This window comes from Peromyscus eremicus, chromosome 22, assembly GCF_949786415.1.
Source record: "Peromyscus eremicus chromosome 22, PerEre_H2_v1, whole genome shotgun sequence".
Taxonomy (NCBI): Eukaryota; Metazoa; Chordata; class Mammalia; order Rodentia; family Cricetidae; genus Peromyscus; species Peromyscus eremicus.
Genome location: NC_081437.1, coordinates 28419686 through 28439557, shown reverse-complemented (window position 1 = coordinate 28439557; position 19872 = coordinate 28419686). Strand labels below are relative to the sequence as shown.

General features: G+C 52.6%; 1 protein-coding gene across 1 annotated transcript in view; it reads right to left on the bottom strand.

The window, feature by feature from the left end:
* Hs1bp3 (HCLS1 binding protein 3) overlaps window positions 1–19137 on the bottom strand; it is a 33487-nt gene extending 14350 nt beyond the window's left edge. Inside the window, exons 1-4 of the mRNA XM_059248509.1 lie at window positions 18981–19137; window positions 14337–14502; window positions 9542–9749; window positions 6684–6903 (exon numbers count right to left, since the gene is read on the bottom strand). Coding sequence (XP_059104492.1) covers window positions 6684–6903; window positions 9542–9749; window positions 14337–14502; window positions 18981–19012 — 626 coding nt within the window. The 5' untranslated portion in view covers window positions 19013–19137. The remainder of the gene's footprint in view (window positions 1–6683; window positions 6904–9541; window positions 9750–14336; window positions 14503–18980) is intronic.
* Window positions 19138–19872: the final 735 nt, after the last annotated feature.

The following is a 19872-nucleotide window of genomic DNA, read 5'->3' as shown; positions in this document are numbered from 1 at the left end:
ACCCTGGCTACCGCAGAATGAGCAGGCAGCCTGTTTGTTCTTATTTGAGTAGTCTTTGTTTCAGTCCCCAGCGGCATCCCACAGTAGTCTAGCCTCTGGCATGATAGAGGAAGGTGGCTGCCGCTCCTGAAGACCGTCCATCACCCACGTCATGCAAGCACATAAAAACAGAGAAGTCAGGTAGGCGGTGGTGGCGCAGGACGTTAGTCCCAGCACTTAGGAGGCAGAGGCAGGAAGATCTCTGAGTTCGAGGCCAGCCTGGTCTACAGAGCAAGTTCTAGGACAGTCAGGGCTACACAGAGAAACCCTGTCTCGAAAAACAAGCAAGCAAGCAAGCAAAAAACCGGAGAAGTCCAGGCCTAGCATTAGGTAGTGGTCTCAGCTGGGCATGAAGTGAAGACTCCTGAACCACCCATTAGGTCACCGAGGCACCTACTCTCTGGATGTTCCTGGTTTCTGACAAATGTTCCTCAACTCGATTACCCAGAACACGGAGTCCAACCTCCTACTGAACATAGACTGTCACACTATGAATGTCTGACGTTGGGGGCAGCCTTAGAAGGGAGGATGGGAGACAAGCCCCCTCAGGACTCTGTCTCTAAGGAATGGGGTAAGCATTAGTTCCAGCAAGAGCTCAGCCCAGCAGGCTCTTTCTTCTCAGGGACAGAGATGTGGGAGGCAAGCCTGCCACCTCCAGGTGTTCAGGTGCATCTGGCAGGAGGTATAAGTCCCGGATATCCATAAACTATTACCTGGTGCTGGGATTTGCATAACAAAAGGAAGCAGGCAAGCTGTCTTCTAGAGCTCAGCTGATGTGGAAGACACAGGAAGGCATCAGGACACAAACCACATTTCACAAAGAACTTTCCTTTCTTCCTTTTTGACTCTTGGGCCTAGATGTAGCATGAATCTTAGAGAGTCTTATTAATAAAAACGAATCTGGGCCAGGTAATGGGGTGAACACTGGAAGATCAGAGAGACAGAACAAGCCACAGCTAACCTCACCTGGCCAATTTCTCAGCTGGTCTTGTTTCCTCAGACTGGAAGCCTCTGTGTCCTCATCCCAATGGCTCTCAGCTGAACTGCTGCTCGAAAGCCTGAACGCTTAACCAGCCAAATGCTTCTAGTTTCTGGTCCTCACGCCTTATATACCTTTCTGCTTTCTACTACCACTCCCTGGGATTAAAGGCATGAGTCACCATGCTTGGCTGTATCCTTGAACAGATGGATTTCTGCCTCTGGAATGCTAGGATTAAAGGCGTGTGCTACCACTGCCTATCCTAAGTATCTAGTGGCTTTTCTGTTCTCTGACCCCAGATAAGTTTATTAGGGTACACAATATTTTGGGGAACACAATACCACCACACCTAGACCCTTAGGGGCTCTGGTAGGAATGGTAAACATTCCTTGAAGGTAAACAGTCTTTTCTCCACCCCATTGGAGGCTCCTTTGCTTTTGAACCCTGATTGTTTCACAACTGAAGACGCCACAGCTTGGAGTCCAGCAAACTGCCTGTGGTCTGCTTCAAAGGTAGGATTTGAACGCTGAACCTTACTATGGGGGTGACCATACATCTTGAAGTTCCAGCTTTCCCGCTGGCTTTCAAATTGTGCTGTAAGAGGCCCCAGTCTTTTCCAAAGCTATCTAGGGCCACGTCAGAGGGCAAAGATCTAGTTCCCATGCTTGTTTGCATGAAGGGTTTGTGTGAGGCTTTGCTCTTGAACAGCAGCCTTTGCTACTGAAATAAAAAAAAAGTCTACAAACCACTGTGCTACCCATAGTTCCCGGAGTTCCTTCACTGAGTAAAACGTGCACAAACCACTGTGCTTGCCAGCCATAGTTCCCGGAGCCCCTTCACTGAGGCTGGGTCAGGAGCAGTAAGTACCTGCACGGGAAACACAGTACCAGGGGACAGCTGTGCCTCTGGGTCAGGGTGGCTGAATGTTTTCATTCTGCCCCCCTACTTCAGGGCCAGCTAAGGCTTAGAACCATGGGGGTCCTACTGGGGGTCTCCACGGCTCTCAGAGAACCTGTTAAGTGGGGGTAGACAGCACAGAGAGTCAAGAGGAGCCGGAGGATTAGGAGGAGGAGAGGTATTATGGAGGGGGTACCCTTTTCACCCCTCCCCTCTGTACTATGTAGGGGTATCGCTCAGACTTCTGCATATGCTGGTGCCTGGGCTGCTGTGGGGTGAGTGTGAACATGACTCACACACAAGGGCTCCTTGACAAGAGTCTGTGTGAAGGGGCCTGGGAATCGGTATCCCCACCTGGTTCCAGGCAGAAACACGGCCCCTAACTGTGCTCTGCTTTAAGGGAGTATCCAACAAAGGCCTGGGTCTCCTGGCTCAGAGTCCCCAAGACAGGAGTAATGCTGGTGCTATTTATTTAGCGAGAGGCACCCAAGGAAGGTTATTAATTCCAGGGTTACTTGGGGGGTGGGGGTGATAGGAGCAAGGCTGAAACCACCCCATCCCCCCAGCTCCTACCATGAATTCTAGATGCAGGGTGAGCACACCTAGAAGCACTAACCAGAGGTCCTATGGACATTCAAAAATGGAAGGATCATCCCAGAGCAGAAATTTCATCCAAATACAAAAAGTCAAGTATTATTTTTATCCTCAACGCAAGCAGTTATTTCACGGAAAAAGAAGCAAAACCGCTATAAAAATAATGATAAAACAGTCTCCAAGGAAAAAGGTCTTCGCTTGAGTCCTGGGTCCTCCCCTTTGAGAGTTTGTGAGGCCAGCCGCACAGACAGGCAGGCAGGGGCCAGCTGTGTCCTCTGTCACTAGGAAGCAGGCTGGGGAAGAAGTGGCAGGCAGTGGTGTTTGGATGAGCAGGGTAAGAGAGAAGAGGGGCCTTCAACAGGGCACATGTGGAGACCCCAAGGAGTCTTTATCAGCCCCCTGCAGGATCTTCAGGGACCTTGCCCTGCGGCCATGACTTAGATGAAAAGTCCCACGAAATGAAAACTCTGTACCCACGAGTCCCCTGAGTTACTGTTTGCGATAGCAAAAGCTAGTGAAAGGTACCTAAGGCTGGAGCCTGACAGTGCCACTCCAGCGCCTGGGCCCGAGGGACCGGCTCAGAGTCTGGGGGAGATATCTGTAGCCATTGATCGGGAGAGACACCTAGAAAAGACGTGGAAAACACCAAACTCTGGAATCGCAGATATGAAATAATCCCATTGTTAAGGAGATGTGACGGTTAGAAACTGTGTTCCTGGGGAAAAGACTTTTGCCTGTGTTTCCAACTGTTCCCAATGACCAGGGTATTTTTTTTTTCTTTCTTTTAGCCAGGATGAAAAATGTCTCTAGCACAAGGCACAGTTTTCTCAGAGCCACAAAGATGCTAAAGTAGAGTTAAATACGGAAGGTCTGTATGACAGAGAAAGGCGCCTGGGACAGAACATTGATTGGAAAAGCAGAGTGTGAAACGGTATGTACACTATGTCTAGAGTCCAGATGGCACCGGCCAGGCTCAGAGAAAAACCCAGAAAAGACAAGGAGCGAGGCTGTTTGAATGAGCTAGGGTATGGGCTTTTCTCTGCTCCCCAACAGGGCACCGAGGCTGACTTTTCCCTAGTCAGAGGCAGGTTGAAGAGACAAAGAAAGAAAAGCCAGGCCAGTCAGGCTCCAGCTTTGTGCCCATCGCGCCCACCCTCACAGACCGTCCTGAAATGGAGCCTGAGCGCCTCCCTGTGGCCACAGCAGGGATTGTCTAAGGCTGAGCACAAGGAAGGCTGCTCCAGAAATAATCCAGAGTCAGGCTGGGGGATCTGAGCTTGGGAGCTAGGGGTGCTGTGTGCGCAGAGGAGCAAAGGAACTTGGACTATAAACCTCTAGTGGATAACAAGACTACTCCACCAAAGGGTGAAGTGGACAGCCATCGTGTCCATGAGAGAGAAACCTGTGTGTGTGTGTGTGTGTGTGTGTGTGTGTGTGTGTGTGTGTATGTGAACCTGACACAAACCAGTGTTACCTAAGAAGAGGAACCTCAGCTGAGACAATGCCTCCACCAGATTGCCTCCAGGGACGTATGTCGGGCATTTTCTTGAATAGTGACTGATGGGGGAGAGCCCAGCTCACCGTTCGGTCTGGGTTGGACATGAAAGCAAACTGAGCAAGCCCAGAGAGCATCCTTCCTCCATGGTCCCTGCTTCAACTCCTGCCTCACTTCCCTCGGTGACCTCGGAGTTTAAGTCAAGTAAACCCTGTACCCCCCCCCCCCCCCCCCCCCCCGGGTCTCTCCGAGCTGCTTTTGGCCATGGTCTGTATCACAGCAGTAGAGACCGAACTAGAACACCAGGCTTTGGCCACGCCCCTGCTCAGATGAGCCCTTCGACTTCTCCCGTGCGTGAAAGCCCTCCCTAGCTCTTGCCACACTGCCAAAGGATGCTTGCAGGTGGCCTCCAGCCCTGGTTCTGTATGAGTAAGCTCCAAGCCGCCTGACTCTAGACTCCAGTGCCCTACCACAGAAAACAGAATCAGCCTCCCAGGGCTCTGCTTCCCATGTGGCGCCGGTAACGGCCCCAGAAGAAAGCAGTTTGGCATGTTACGGATCTTTTCACAAATGAAGCAGGATAGGAGCCATCGGCACAGAGTGCACTTAGCCAGGTTTCCTATGTTCTGGAGCCTCGCTTGGTCTCATCTGAAGCACGCGCACACACACACACATACACACACACACACACACACACACACACACATTCACTGCGGGTCATGGCCAGTTTCAGAAGCGCTGTCTCAGAGTTAACATGAGCTCCCTCAAGCAAATGCCAATTAGCTCAGTTGCTGGCACTGGGAAAAAGCTCTCAGGAGAAAAAAAAACCCAAAACATCACTTATTATTCCTGACAGAGCCGATAATACCAACTGGTGTCACATGGGTCCTTAAAAAAAAAAAATCTGGCAGGAAGGGGAGTCCTCTCGGTGCTGTTTTCCCAGAATCCAGAAGCCAGCCACCCCCCCCCCAGGGCCCAGAGCTCCCCCCAGGTGGTCTCAGGCTGGCTGCCATGCTGCCTAACACCCGCCCCCCCAACCCCGCTACCAGACTAAGAAATTCAAGGCAGCACTTGCCAGCCCCGAGAGCATTTTCCTACCCAAAAAAGGAGCCACTTTGCTAACTCCGTTGTTCAGCCAAAGGCTGGTGCAGCCTCAGAAGTCCATTTCGGTTGGCACTGTTCGTGGTTATTTAGAACGGGCAGATGGCGTGAGTTCAAACAATGCCTTATCCTTAACAAAATAAAGCCCAGGCAGGGCCCTAGGGCTCGGCGAGGCCGATAAGGAGTGGATGTTACAGGCTTCTCCCCATATCCCCCTGGTTTCCTTACTGCCTGTGCCTTATGGACCGGACCCCGCTCCAACATACACCCTGGCTGGAGGTTACTGGGAGGAGACTGATTGCCCTGGCCTGGGTACCTTTGCCCAATGTGAGGCCTCATCTCCTCTGTGGTGGGGCTCACATACCACACTGGGGGAGGGGAAAGCCTGTGCAGAGTGGGCAGCACTTGGAGGACCTCATTTTGTCTGACATCACACTGGACATGCCTCGGTCCAGTTCTTTGGTGGCTTTTGTTTCAGGCAGGCCTCCCCTGTCTGTATACTGAGGACGGCGGCGGTAAATTCCCAAGACCCATTTGTCACCGTGTGGAGAAGGGGGCCCTGGCCCATGGTCTGGTTCTGTTGAAAGTGAAGTCTACGACAACAGCTACTGTGAACATCTATGCATCCTAGGTAATCTTCCCCAGAGCTCCAGGTGGTAGGGACTGTCAAGAGCCATTTTTTACTGAGGAAAACCGAAGGAAGAGGCAGATAGCCAGGGAGCCTTGGCTCCTGAAGGATGGAGCTGGAATGCAGGCCCCAGTAGTAAACCCTCACACTCAAGGCACCACTGTTCACCTTCCAAGGTTGCTTGCACAGCAAGGAACAGATGGGACACAGTACGTGAAGAACGGAGTATTATGCCCAGCACGGAATATTAGTATATTAGTTGCTCTTTGCCTGAACCAAGAAGAAGAAAAAGCATTCTGGGATGGCTGAGTAGCCGGTTTCCATTAGGAAAGCCATTGTGTTCTCAGCCCATGTCCACTGGAGGGGCTGTGGCCGGAGATGTCTGACTGTACATCTCTTCCTCCAGCCTGTGCTCCGTCCCCACCCCCAACACAGAGCGGTCCACTCCACGTAGCCAGGGCTCCGGCGCAGCTCCCTGATTGGCTGAATGCATCAGAGAGGAGTGAAGCAAAGTGGTCCCTGGCCGGTTTGCTTCTCTGTCTCCTTTTGGAGCATGTGTGAGCATGAGAGGGGATACTGTCCCGTCACTGCGGTCACAGGTGACTAACACCCGCCTATTCGTGGAGGCTTCTGAAGGTCCTGGAGGAGCTGAAGGAAATCCTGCCTTACAGATGGTGAGTCACACTGCCACTCACTCAGCAAGAAGGAGAAATCAGGTCCCAGTGTCAGCAGACAGGGTCCAGCAGGCTGTACTACTTACTGAGCTATCATGGGCTAACTCTGTAGCGCTAGCCACAGATGGGGGATAGACTAGGGATGGGCAGGTGATTCTGAGCCCAGCTACAAAGAGGGCTGACACTGAGGTGGAGCGGAGTGAACTCTCTTGAGCACACCGGGTCAAAGCCCCATGGCCATTTGAGCAAACGACCCGGGAAGCAGTGGAGACCTACCGCATGATGCCCAGGGGATCCAGCGCCTCTTCCTCCTCTTCCTCTTCTTCCTCCAAGGACTTCACAACCTGGTTGCTTAGGCCCAGCGTGGGCGGCTGCACTTCGTCCTGCTGCTCAAAAAAGTCAAAAGCCTCATCGCTGTCCCCTGGCTGGCTGGCTGTGTCATCCAGGACAGAGGGATCTCTAGGGGCAAGGCCTGCAGCCCCTGCAGTTCTGGTGCCTATGGAGGAAGCAGAAAACAAGAGCTTGATGTCCACTCTCAAGGAGATATCACCACACCCACCCTCCCAAGCCAGGTTGAGGGCTTCCTGTAACTTCCCGGGACCTCAATTCTGCTTCATCCTGAATGGAGAGTCTGGGAGAGCGCCAGGTCCCGTGGTACGTCCCCCACCCTCAGTGATGCTGGCACCCCAGGAACTTGGTGTGGCCTACTCGTGGTGAATGTCAGAACAAGCTGAAGGAAGGCGTTTCAGAATTTCTGTGGCCCACTCTTGTGTGAACTTTTTCTTGTGTCCAGGGAGACATGGACAACTCTCTATTCGTCCCAGATAGAGGACCACCTGCAGGACAAAGGAAAAACTCCACCCATGCCTAGCTTGATGTGCTGAGTTTAGCTGGGGTTACTTATAGGAGCATGGGCGGCTGGCTTATAAGCAGTTATACCATGTAAAAAAAAAACCTCCCTCCTAACAGCTGCTAATTCCTTGTCTATCTGTCCATCCGTCCGTCTGCCATCTATCCATCCATTCATCCGTATGTCGTCCATCCGTCCGTCCGTCTATCCACCCATCATCTGTCTATCCATCTGTCCGTCTATCTGTCTGTCCCTTGATCTGCCCTAACTGTCCCCTGGGGAGAGGTGGGGCCTTGTGAGTCCCCCCATCATCCACGAGGAAAGGTTAATGGACCCAATCTTGTATGCTTCCCATACCGGTAAGTGATCACAGCTGCTAAGAATTCAAGAGAGCAACAGCTGTGTCATGCCAGAGGCCCGCATGCCACAAACCTAGAGGTAACTCTACCACAGAAACAGCCAAGCCGGTGCCCAGTAACCCCGTGGTGAAGCACGCACGCCAGCCAGTGTACAGGAGGCTTGAGCAGGACGGTCTCTCTCTCTCTCAATGGTTTGCAGTAGTAAGTCCCCGCCAGGGACTCTGCTGACCTAACCCCAGGCAGCCAACTCCAGGCGCCTGCACTATCCGCTTTCCGCCTGAATGAGCGCAGTGAGCACGTGGGAGATTCCAGAGCAAACGGTGACAACCCCAGGACCACCGGGCTTACATCCGCTCTTCTCAAAGCACCAGACGTAGGTGTTTGTGATGAGAAAGGGGAAGCAAGGCCCGCCCCCCCCCGAAATGGGCACAGAGGCTTGTTGTCATCACTGCATCATCTGAGCACACAGTATCTGTGAGCATTATCTGTCTCCCAGCGAGAGGCTGGGAATAAATAGCTAGTCCTCCCCCACAGACAGTTTGAGAAGCGTAGGTTTGGACTGTTTGTTCATCTCTAGGCAAGCGGTGACTGGGTAGTTACCCTTTGAAACAGTCACTGAAAAAAAAAATATCACATCAGGCGCTGGTGGCGCACACCTCTAATCCCAGCACTCGGGAGGCAGAGCCAGGAGGATCTCTGTGAGTTTGAGGCCAGCCTTGGCTACAGAGTGAGTTCCAGAAAAGGTGCAAAGCTACACAGAGAAACTCTGTCTACAAAAACAAAAACAAAAACAAAAATCACTCAGCCAGGCATGGTGGCACACACCTTTGATCCCGGCACTTGGGAGGTGGAGGCAGGTGAGTTTGAGGCCAGCCTGGTCTATGTAGTGAGTTTCAAGGCAGCCAGGGCTACATAGAGAAACCCTGTCTCGAATGAACAAATGAATGAATGAATGAATGAATGAATGAATATCACCCAGAACTACATAGAGAAGCTCTATCTCAAATAAACAAACAAGCAAACAAGCAAGCATCACTCAGTCGTCAAAATCTTAAAAGCACTCTCCAGCGTTCACATGTGGTTTATGGGAACTATGCCCTGTCCTGTAGAACTGGAAACTCACAGGAACAGAAAAGAGCAAAGTTAAATGATTGATGGGAAAAGGAAGGTGGAGGGGGAGAGAGGGAGAGAGAGAGAGAGAGAGAGAGAGAGAGAGAGAGAGAGAGAGAGAGAGAGAGAGAGAGAGAGAGGGGCAGCATCCACAGATGTGGCCTGGCCCCATCATCAAGGGCATGAAGGGCAGATGCTCGCCCAGGGGGGTTTAAGTAGACAGGAGTACTGGAGGGGGTGGCCTTTGAATTACCCCCTCCCCTGGACAAACAGGCTCTGTTTAAAGCATTTTATGCATGTTGGTTCATACACCCCCACAATCTCCATCAGTAAATTACTTCTCTCATAGAGAATACTGATGGGGTTGGGGGAAGAGACTCCCAGATGCTATAAAAAGAGTCTGAGGTCCTCAGAGTTGGCTACAGGACTGCCAGATCACACCCGTACTCTCTATGTGGGGCATGGGCTGAGTGTGATACCCACAAAGGACCCAGACAGCAGGCTGGGAGTGGAACCCAGTGTTCTCTGGATGTCGCAGGCTGCCACGTCTGGTTGGAAGGACGTGGAGAGATAGGTGTATACACAAGTGTGTAAGTGAAGGGAGCGATGTAATGAGGATGGCTAGGAAGGCCATGGTGAGGTCACTCTGTGAATACCCGCTGGCATCTGCAGGTCAATGAGGCCCAAGTACCTCAACAGCTTGGCTAAGGAGTGCAGGCCATGGAGGGTGGCAAGGGGACTCCCCAGTGAGCCACAGTAGTGAGAGGGCTTTGGGCTGCAGAGACCTCAGGGACGTGGGACAAAGCCTCGGGTACCTAAGAATTCTAGCAGCTCTGGGCTTCCTGCCAACTGGGCATCCTTGGAGATACAGCGCAGAATTTCATCAAACATGGCTCTCCTTTCCCGAATGTCAGACTCCCCGACAAACAGGACCTTCCTAGGCAGCGGGGGCAAGCTGGCTGCTGGGTAACGATTGCTCAGTTTCTGGTAAAACTCCTCGATCTCGCTGTATTTTTTGGAGACCTGGAATGAGAGGAGTATGGGGTTGCCTGAGAGAAGAGCCAAGGGTAAGAAACTTCCTCACCCTGACCGACCAGATACGTGCCTGGAGCAGGCCTGCCTGCTGCCCCTCTGCATTCCTCCAGCCTCAATGGTCCCCAGAGAACTCTCAAAGTCCCAAAGGAAGGATGCGATAATGAAGAGACCTCAGGTACCACTGCAGGTTTATGTAAAGGCCTTTAACAGGGACCTACAGGTCCTGTAAATGACCCTGGTCTCCACCTATGCTGGGCTTTCTAAACCCTAGCAGAGCGAGTTCGGCACCTGGCAGGTGACGGGCCATCTTGTGACAACACTGTGAGTCACCTTTTCACAGTGCAGACATCTTGCTCATTCTCTGACTTGAACTGGCCTTCTGACGGGGCCTGTCCTGACATGTGGCAGAGCCGACCGAGTACTGTCCAGCAGGATTCACTGATGCATGGGAGTCTGGGTGGAGCAGGCCACAGCTCCGGCTGCTGCCACCAAGTGGTCTCAGGTCTTCCTGGAGTCTCCAAAGGTTGCACTTGGCTTACTGCTGATCATAGGCTAGCTGCCTCAACTGATCATGGTCACCTTCTCCTCCTCCCAGTTCTGAACCCCCCCCTCCCCAGCTCAGCGATCCCTCTTTCATATACTGTACTCTGGCTATGCATTTGTGGACAAAGAATTCCCCAGCTGGTTCTGGGCCTTGTGCAGTGAGGAGCCACAGCCCTGTGGGTTTGGTGCCATTGCTGGGATCCATACAGTGCATATGAGCTCAGACAAAAGTCACCTGCCTTATGCCACGGCCTTCACCAACACCCTGGGTTTCTTTCCTCAGTTCTGGACTCACTGAGGCTTCCCTGGAGGCTAGGCTGAAGTGGTACTTGCTCTGCCCATGACCTTGAGCTATACGGCCTAATGGATTCGGCACTTCTTTCTTGTTGTATGTGACCTCTTAAAAGGAGAGGAGAGAGGGGTCATGTGTTTCCTTTCTTTTCAAATTTAATCCTGGCGTGATTCTCAGAACTGAATGCAGTTCCTCTGGAATATCAGTCAGTGCTCTTAACCACTGAGCCATTTCTCCCCTTGGAGCATCCGGATAGCTCCATCAGTAGAGCATGAGACTCTTAATCTCAGGGTCGTGGGTTTGTGTCCCGTGTTGGGCACCATTTGTTAAGATCAACCACGGGAGCCTATTTAATGGGTAATAGGGATTTATTAAGATATAAATTCACATGAGTCTATCTAATAGGTAATAGGGATTTAGTACGATATAAATTGAGGAAATACACTCACGAATACAGAACCGAGTAAACAACCGAAGTCATCCTCTGTTCTGACGGGGAGCGAATCCACCCGGCGGTCCCATCACGCCAGGAAGTAGGAAGCAGGCAGAAGGGACCTTGTGACCCCTCTCCCTTTCCTTTTAAGAGGTCACATACCGCCTCCTTCGGGCCATATAGTTCAAGGCCGTGGGCGGAGCAAATACCACTACACTAGGCTCGTCTCACGGTGAATATGTGGCAACATTGAGGATGAAGACATGAATGACCTGTACCCTCAGGCCTGGGCTGCACCGTCTTAAGTATGTATGCTGGTGTGTGACTGGATTGTGGGTGTCCCCATCACTGGGACTCTGGAAGGCCTGGCGGTTGCCCGACAGTGTGATTCACAGCTCGTTACCCAGCATACCACCCAGTTTTAAGGTCCTAGACACCAGGAGGTAGCTGTGCAGTGAGGGTAGGGGTGAGATGTGGCGCTTTAGCAGTCCCCTGGGACAGGAAGCTACCGCCCATAGTTCCAGCCTGGCTCTGGAACTTTCCTGGGAAGAACTCTCAAGGAAAGAGTAAAAAGGATCCGCAGCGCACCAGTTACTCAGGTTCCCACCTGAATCCCTGAGTTGTCCTGAGGCTCTGGAAGCTGCAGCTAGGCCACAGCGGGGAGTGAGCTCCCCCTGCTGGCCTAAACTGCACCATGCAGGCTCAGGCTACAGACCCACAAATCAGGCAGTGTGAGCTCTAAGTCGGGGAGGCTTCAGCACCAGCTAGGGCTCTCACTCATTTGAAAGCATCAAGCAGCTGCCAGAAAATATGATAAGCGCAACAGGGAGCTGAAATGTGAACACAAAAACATCCGGGACCTCTGTGTGGCAGGCACTGCAGAGCCCTGGGCCCACAGTAATGCTACCTCACAGTCCTTTGGTATGTGTCCATGTCCATGCAATAAGGATTTGCAGGGTGGCTGCCAGACCTTAGATATATATGTGTTCCTCCCTGGGGGCTGGCTTTACCTCATGGCTAGCAACTAAATGCTTGCTTTTATTAAAAAGTATATATCCTTAACCCGGGCGGTGGTGGGGCACGCCTTTAATCCCAGCACTCAGGAGGCAGAGCCAGGCGGATCTCTGTGAGTTCGAGGCCAGCCTGGTCTACTGAGCGAGATCCAGGACAGGCACCAAAACAACACAAAGAAACTCTGTCTTGAAAAAAGCCAAAAAAAAAAAAAAAAAAAGCCAAAAAAAAAAAAAAAAGTATAGATCCTTTTAAGGAGCAGACACAAAATCCTTACTTACTCTTTTAGCTAACTCATAAAATTCCAGGCGGATTTCAGACCTGAGAGCAGAACTCTGGGCCACTGTCCTGGGTACCATGGTGTGGGGGAGCAAATGAGTTTTCCTTTGCCCGCTTAGGTACTTACTTCAAGGTCTGCAAAGCACCAGCATGGACGCACATGCCCACGCTTTTTGTACACACCCCAGAATGCTTCCCGCAGGGTGCGGACGTCCCTGTTTTGGGACAAAGCAGCATTAGCGTGGCATGTGGAAGTGTCACAGGTGACCTTTCACTCACCCTGCTCTGACATGCAGTCCTTGGTGCAGGGCAGAGCAGGCTGCACTGGAACCCCATGTGTCCCCAGGATGCTGCCTCTCCCTCAGGCCCCAGCATCACTCACTCCCTTTTTTTCTGCTCCGGTCTCTGACTACCTGGGTGCACTGAGCTCATGCAATCTGAGGTCAGGTCAGATGTCCAGCAGCCACAAAGGGTTCCACAAAACAGATCCGCTCTCAGAACACAGCGGACCCAGAACTGTCGGCTCACATTCCACCTAGGTTCCACTAAGAGTTGGTCTAAGGAGCGATCAGATGCAAAACGGCACTGTTGTGGAACGCCGCTTAAAGAAAGATGTGTGGGTTACATCATTCTTATAATTTGGTCCCTTGCTGTCACAGAGCTGGGCACTCATCATTTTCTTCTCGTTTTGGTTGCCTGGAGTTGTGGAACCAACAACCTGCAGCAGGCTGCGCCCTTGTGGACTAGAGGACTCTGGTTCATCTGACCTCATTCTAAGACCTCACCATGTCTGCAGCCCTTTAATAAGAGGCCAAAGGGTAAATCACTGCTTTTTTTTTTTTTTTTTTTTAATTCTCTGTTCCCTTAGCTTCTGTGACTTCAGTCACCCAGCCTCATCCTTCTGCCTGGATGGCAGACTCAACTGCTATGTCTCCAGGATTTCCTCCTCGGCTCTTCTGCCTGTTACCCACTGCATAGCTTCATCCACTCCCAGCTCTAACATGACTTCCAAGCTGATGTCTACATACCCGAGTCTCAGGCCCAGCCCACTCCAATGCTGGGCTTCTTGTGTCCACCCAGTGGGTGAATACAGCACTCAGCACAGTCCCTCACCACCACAGTCCCTAACCTGATCCTCACCAGTGTTGCTGATCTCAGCCAATGGAAGCTGCACACTGTAAGCACCTCCCTCTCTCCTTGCCCCACCTACTGTTCCTGCGGACTTCCGGACTTCCGGCCTGGCGGCTTACTGTGCTGTCCCCAGAACCAAGCTCCCTGTCCCCTGATCCCAATGCCTTGCTGTTACTAGGCTCGCTGGTTAAAGGCAGATGTCACTTCTCTGCTTAAAACGACTTGTCTGCAGACAAGTTCGGGTACAACTGTGTCCTGCATGTCATCATCCACCCTGTGTCTTCCCGTGTCATCCCAAGACCATACTCAACGGCTCAGAGACTCCCAGTCCCCTGCCCCTTCCCAGCCCCTGTGCCTTCTTTCTGGGACACTCTTCCCTCTTCCTCTGCTGTTTAGCACCCCCACCCCACCCCTAAGAAAGAGTTTCTCTGTGTAGCCTGGCTTGTCCTGGAACTCGCTCTGTAGACCAGGCTGGCCTTGAACTCAGAGATTCGCCTGCCTCTGCCTCCTGAGTGCTGGGAATAAAGGCGTGCACCACCACCCAGTAATATCATCTATCCTGTAAAACCCTGTCCTGCCTCCACCTCTTCCAGGGAGTTTCCAGAATCTTTTCTTCAAGGTGTATTAGGTTGCTCCCTCTACACATTCCCAGTCTTCCATGTGCTCCTGGCAGCAGCCATATCTCTTTACCAAGGCTGCCTTCCTGTGGACTCTGAGCATGGATCTACTCTGGTAGAGGCTGTCTACCACACAGTCTAACACTCCAGACCCTCCCTAGGCATTTGTTTTATAGGGAAGTGTAAGCACTCTGATGCTACTGCACTCTGTGGGGCAGACACCCTGCCTGGGCACCCTCAGAGCATCATGGCTAGGGTCCTCTGCTCACCAAGAACTGGACGACATCTTCAGGCCGGTGCTTGGCGGACTTGAACACAGCCAACCGGGTCACCCCCAGGATCTGGTATTCCACGTGGCCGGACATCATCTTGCCCCGAACTTCCTGGTGCTGTGGCACGGTCAAGTCAAGGCCTGTGTGCACATTCTGAACTTGCCTGTAAATCCAAGGAAGGCAAGTCAAGATCAGGTTCAAGGCAGCAGGCTTTGCCAGTGAGGTGCAGGCAGGTCAGAATGGCCCAGTCATTGGGTTCTGGACCACTGAGTTGTGTGTCCCTATCAGTCTGTCCTTGCATTCTGATGGTGTGTGTGTGTGTGTGTGTGTGTGCATTATGTAGACTAAGAGAGACACTCAAGTCTGTGACGACAGTAGGATTGAAATCCTCCAGGAGTCTTCAGCTCCAAAGAGGGCAAGGGGGCAGCCAATAGAGTTGCTGAATCTGGGAAACCAGAATGACATCCAAGACTGCAGGCCAACAGTGGCTTCCTCCTCTGGATGACCTAGGGGACAGAGACCCCTGCCTGGATACAGTGGGAACATCCTCTCCGGGCTGCAAGAATGTGCTGGCTAACGTATTGCTCTCAGAGAGCTATGAATGCCCACCAGAACTCATGGAGTATTTTTAATGCAAACACACACACACACACACACACACACACACACACACACACACACACCTGGGAATAAGACTGTCATGCTGAGGCAGCCTACTAAAAGCATGACATATGTAGTGTGTGTGTGTGTGTGTGTGTGTGTGTGTGTGTGTGTGTGTGTGTATGACTGCACAGACCTTACGCATGGGGAATACTCTCATCCCATGTGAGGGGCGTCAGCAAGCATGAACCCCACTGCAGGCTTGAGCTAACCTGCCTCTGGGGAAACATGGCAAGGCATCAAGACAGATACACGCTGCACAATGAGATACACTTTGCCGATGGCCCAACGACAGTGTTCTGTGTGACCCTGAATGAAGACCACATGCCACTGTTGCGAGGACAGGAGGGAGGAGGGAGACTGGAGGGGGCAGTATGGGGAACGCATCTGGCCCTCTCAGCAGGTAGAATGCATGAAATTATTCCATCCGCTCAGTGCCACCGCAAAGATAGGAACAGACACCCTGAACGGGAGTAGCTTGTCTCTGCTGTCAGAGCTCCAGGGAGTAAGCAATCCCAGGCAGCCTCTGCCAGTGGGATAGGAAAAGGAGGCATCTTTTCCTTAGGACTGTTAGGACAATGGAACTGAGGTAGTGGGAAGTGATAATGTGGAAGACTGTTCACCCTGAATGGCAGAAGATGGGAGAAGATCATCAAGTCCCTACTGGAACCTCAAATGGACCCTGCTCCCTGGAGGTGTTCCATAGTCAACCACACCAGGAGCTGAACTCCACAGCCTACCCCTGTGGTACTGACCCTACCAGCTGAGTGTACTGTACAACAGGATCTCTACGTCTTCTTCATGCCTAGGGCTGAGCTGGATTAGAAAAACCCACTTAGGCAATTCATCGCTTCCTTTGCCCCTGTGCCCAGGCAGCTCTGACCGATTGGCACCCTTATGCTTCCCTGGCCCTCCCTGAAACTCTTGACCACTAACTTCAGACAAGAGAAGTAAGCCTGGGAACACGACCTCATCCAGATGTAGAGTTCTCAGGATGCGGTCCCTGGACGGCATAAGCATCACCAGGGAACTTGTAAGCATGACACACTTGGGTCACTGAATCAGAAGCCTGAGGTTGGTAAGAGCAGACCTCAACCATCCCAGGCTTTGCAAACACTAGCTTACTTCCTTTGCATCCATTCAGCTCTGCCTTCAGACACAAAGGGGAAGCAGCCACAGGCAACACCTGCCCGGTCCGGGTGTGTCCTTTGTACAACTGGAATTGTTAGTTCCCGCCCCCGGGGCAGTTACATCATCTCCTGTCGCCGGTGCCTTTCTACCTATGGACATGCGCACTCCTTTATAAAGTGTCCGCCAGGCACGGCTCGCTCTCTCGCCTTTTGTCTCTTGCCTGTTCTGTGTCCGTCTGCCCACCTCCCTCATGTTCCCACTCCAAGAGACTTTCACGTTTTCACTCTTCTCCCCTCCCCACATAAACCTCTTGCACTCACTCTGTCTCGGGTGGCGTGTTTGCTTAGGGGCATACCTTGGCAGGGCCCGCCGAAAGGTACCCACTTTCGGAATCACAAAAGCGAGTAGTTGGCAGGATATGGCTCACGGGCATAGTCTGCTCACCCGCGTCCTAAAACAAGCTGCTCAATCGCGATGTGGCTAGAGGTCCCTTAGGATCCTGTTCATTTCATTCCCACGGCTCACCGTGATCACTGGCTCACACTGCCCTCCACGGGCCTCACCCAGACTCAAGGCCTTCCATGACATCCCAGGCTAATGGCGCCCCAATTCCTACCTGTGATCCAGACTCTTCCCTCCAGGCCATCCCACCTCTCAACTTACCTAGCATCTCCGTTTGACTGTCAATCATGTTTTAAAATGAACCCATTTGAGCCGGGCGGTGGTGGCGCACGCCTTTAGTCCCAGCACTCGGGAGGCAGAGGCAGGCAGATCTCTATGAGTTCGAGGCCAGCCTGGTCTACAGAGTGAGATCCAGAAAAGGCGCAAAGCTACACAGAGAAACCCTGTCTCAAAAAACAAAACAAAACAAAACAAAAAACAAAAACAAACAAAAAAAAAGAAACCATCTGAACAAATTCTGATTCCCTTCTCACGTGTCCCCATCCCAGGAAGCAGTGAGCTCAGGACAGTAGCTCTGCAGCTTTTCTCCATGTCGTCTGCACACACACAACTTACCATTCACAGACCTCAGAGCTCATCACTCAGAACACAGAGAGCCTAAATAGACCTCAGCCCTCTTCCCCTCAGTGGGGCCACTCCACCCCGGCACCACAAGGATTCCAGCCAGTGCCTGCAGAACATGGGCGCAGCAGCGAAAGTGTCTCCCTACTTCTAGTCATACGGCCTCTCTGTCTATGCTTTTCATCACACTCAGAGTGGAACCTCACGGTCTTTCTCTGTTGCGGGCTCTCCAGGGCCACCTCGCTCTCAATGCTCCTCCTACTTCAGTACACTGGCCTCTGCACTGTGGCTCTTGCTGTCTTCTCTGCTGAGCACACATGTCAAGCTTTTCTTTCTATAGTTCTCTCCCTCGGGGGACTTCCCAAGAGCCTGTTCACCCGCCGTCTCTCAGAAAGATGTCCCTTGACCACATCGTATAAGACTCATGTCTACCCAGACCTCCCATCATTTTACCATCTTTTCTCAGCATTTACTATCCTTGACATAGCTTGCCTTTCCCCACATCCCACTCGTTCCCAACATAGCCTCACTATTGCAGCCTAAAACCTGGACCAGTATCTGGCACAGAAGAGGCCCCTGAGAAAACACCTGCTGGCTGGATGCATGTGTGAAGCCCGGGAGAGAAGGAAGAAGCTGGAAATATCAGCTGATCCTGGGTCCAAGGCCACCTAAGTGCTTGCTAAGGTGTCAACATTCCTCACAAGCAAGCGCCCGGTGTCTGCTGTGACTATCAGAATGGACAGGCCACGACTCCTCTGCCCTCACCATGAGCAGCACTCTGTCACACCCATGTGCATGCTGTCACCGAAGGAAGTCACCACTGCCCTTCCTAAGCACCAGCACCAAATTCACAGTCATGGGTCTGCTTGGTGTGGCCCACAGGGACATTTACTGCTTGCTTGCTTATACCTGTCTATATGGAACCTCCATCTACAGAAAGGGAAATCGAGGCTCAGAGAAACAAAACACCACACAGGGCGATAGAGACATCTGTTCTAAGGCAGATGTGGTCTGTAGCCTAAGTCACCAAACCAAGGAGAGCAAGCAGCTTCCAACACCAGGGGTTATGTACAGAATCGTATTTTTTTTAGACAGGGAGCTGGGAGTATAGCTGAACCTGTGTTGGGTAATGTGTCCATTTACACAATAAGCTGGTATCTCGGCTAGAGTTCGTGTAGGGAGCGCAAAGGCAGAGTATACGAACATCCTTTGAAGTTCTCCATTTTAGAGTTACTTAAAAAGCAGCAGAGAAAGAGTAGGCCCACTCCCCTCCCAGACTTTCCAAGTTCTATCCCGGCCGGGTCTCTTAGGTGCGGCTCTGTGTGGGTGCACACTGCTGCTGACCCCTTTGCGGAAGCTCCTGAGCTCTCTCCAGAGCCAACAGCCAGGCTCTCACTCAGCTCTACCTAGTGACGCTCAACAGCAGCAGTGTGCTCACAGGGCAATTGGAACTTACCGCCCCCTCCCTCCCGCAGCACCAGCCACCCTGGTGCGGGTATCCTCCGAAGGACCAGCTTGTTTGATTCATCTCGTCCCTGGTGCTTAGCATCGGGCTGGTACACACAGAGCTAGCGCTGAAAGGCTGGGGGGGAGGCGGAAGAAATGACCCCAAAGTACACAAGGGCAGGGAGCGCGATCGGACCAGTCCCAGGCCTTCCTAGGGTCTTGGATGAGTGCTTTATCCTCTAGGGGGCCTCGGTTTCCTCGTCTGTAAAACTGGGGGCGCTAGATGGCGCGCCACCACACCCGCGGGGCAGTGGGGTGCAGCGGAATAAACCGCCAGGCTGCAAGGGTACCCGGGACGCGAGAGTCGGAGGTCTGGCTCACCTGGAGGTGACAAGGACGGCTGGGGACTGCATGTCGGCTGCGGGCGGGTGGACGGTCACGGGACACGGCGTCGCTGCGTCCCGGCCCCTCCCAACTCGGGCTCGGCACCGCCTCCTCGGCTCTGGCCTGCCTCCTGGTGGCGCGCCTTGCACCTCGCGGCCTCCGTGGCCTGGGGTAGTGGCGGGGGGGGGGGGGGCTTTGTCTCTCAGCCCTCCCCAGATTTCCCCATAGTCACCTCATAAACCTGGAATCTGATGTCATTTAATGCCAGTACATTCTTAGCCCTCTAACGCGATAGGACTGCAGCCGCTAGTCCTCAAACCTCTCGCCTACAGCAAACCGCAAACGCACTTTCTCCTCTCCAATTCCCCCACCCCCCCCACCCCGCATGTGAGTGTGCGTTTAATTAACACTGCGCTTGTGAGGTCGAGGGCAACTTTCAGCAGTTGGTTTTCTCCTTCCCGGTAGATTCTAGGGGGAGGGTTGAACTTAGGTCACCAAGCCCGCATAGAAAGTGCTTTCACCCACTCACTGAGCCAACTCACAGGCAGGAACAGAGATTTTAATGCACCTCCCCTGCCAGTCCCATCCTAAACTCTCCTCTCCTTTCCCCACCCTCCCCTCCCATCCCCTTTCTTCTTCTTTCTGCCCATTGCAGAAAGGGACCACCACCTCGCTATTCATCTAGCGGATGCTCACCGGCACAGCTCAGGCTTGGGGCTGCAGAAGGAGATTCAGTTTTGTCTAGTGGTGCTGAGAAACATATACACAGTGCACCGGGAGTGGTCCTCCCCCTGGGTGAGGCTGGAGGGAGGAATATCTTGTGCTACATGGTCTTTGTTACCAGTGCCTCAGCCACGGAGCTGAGCAGGAACCACACAATGTCAGATTT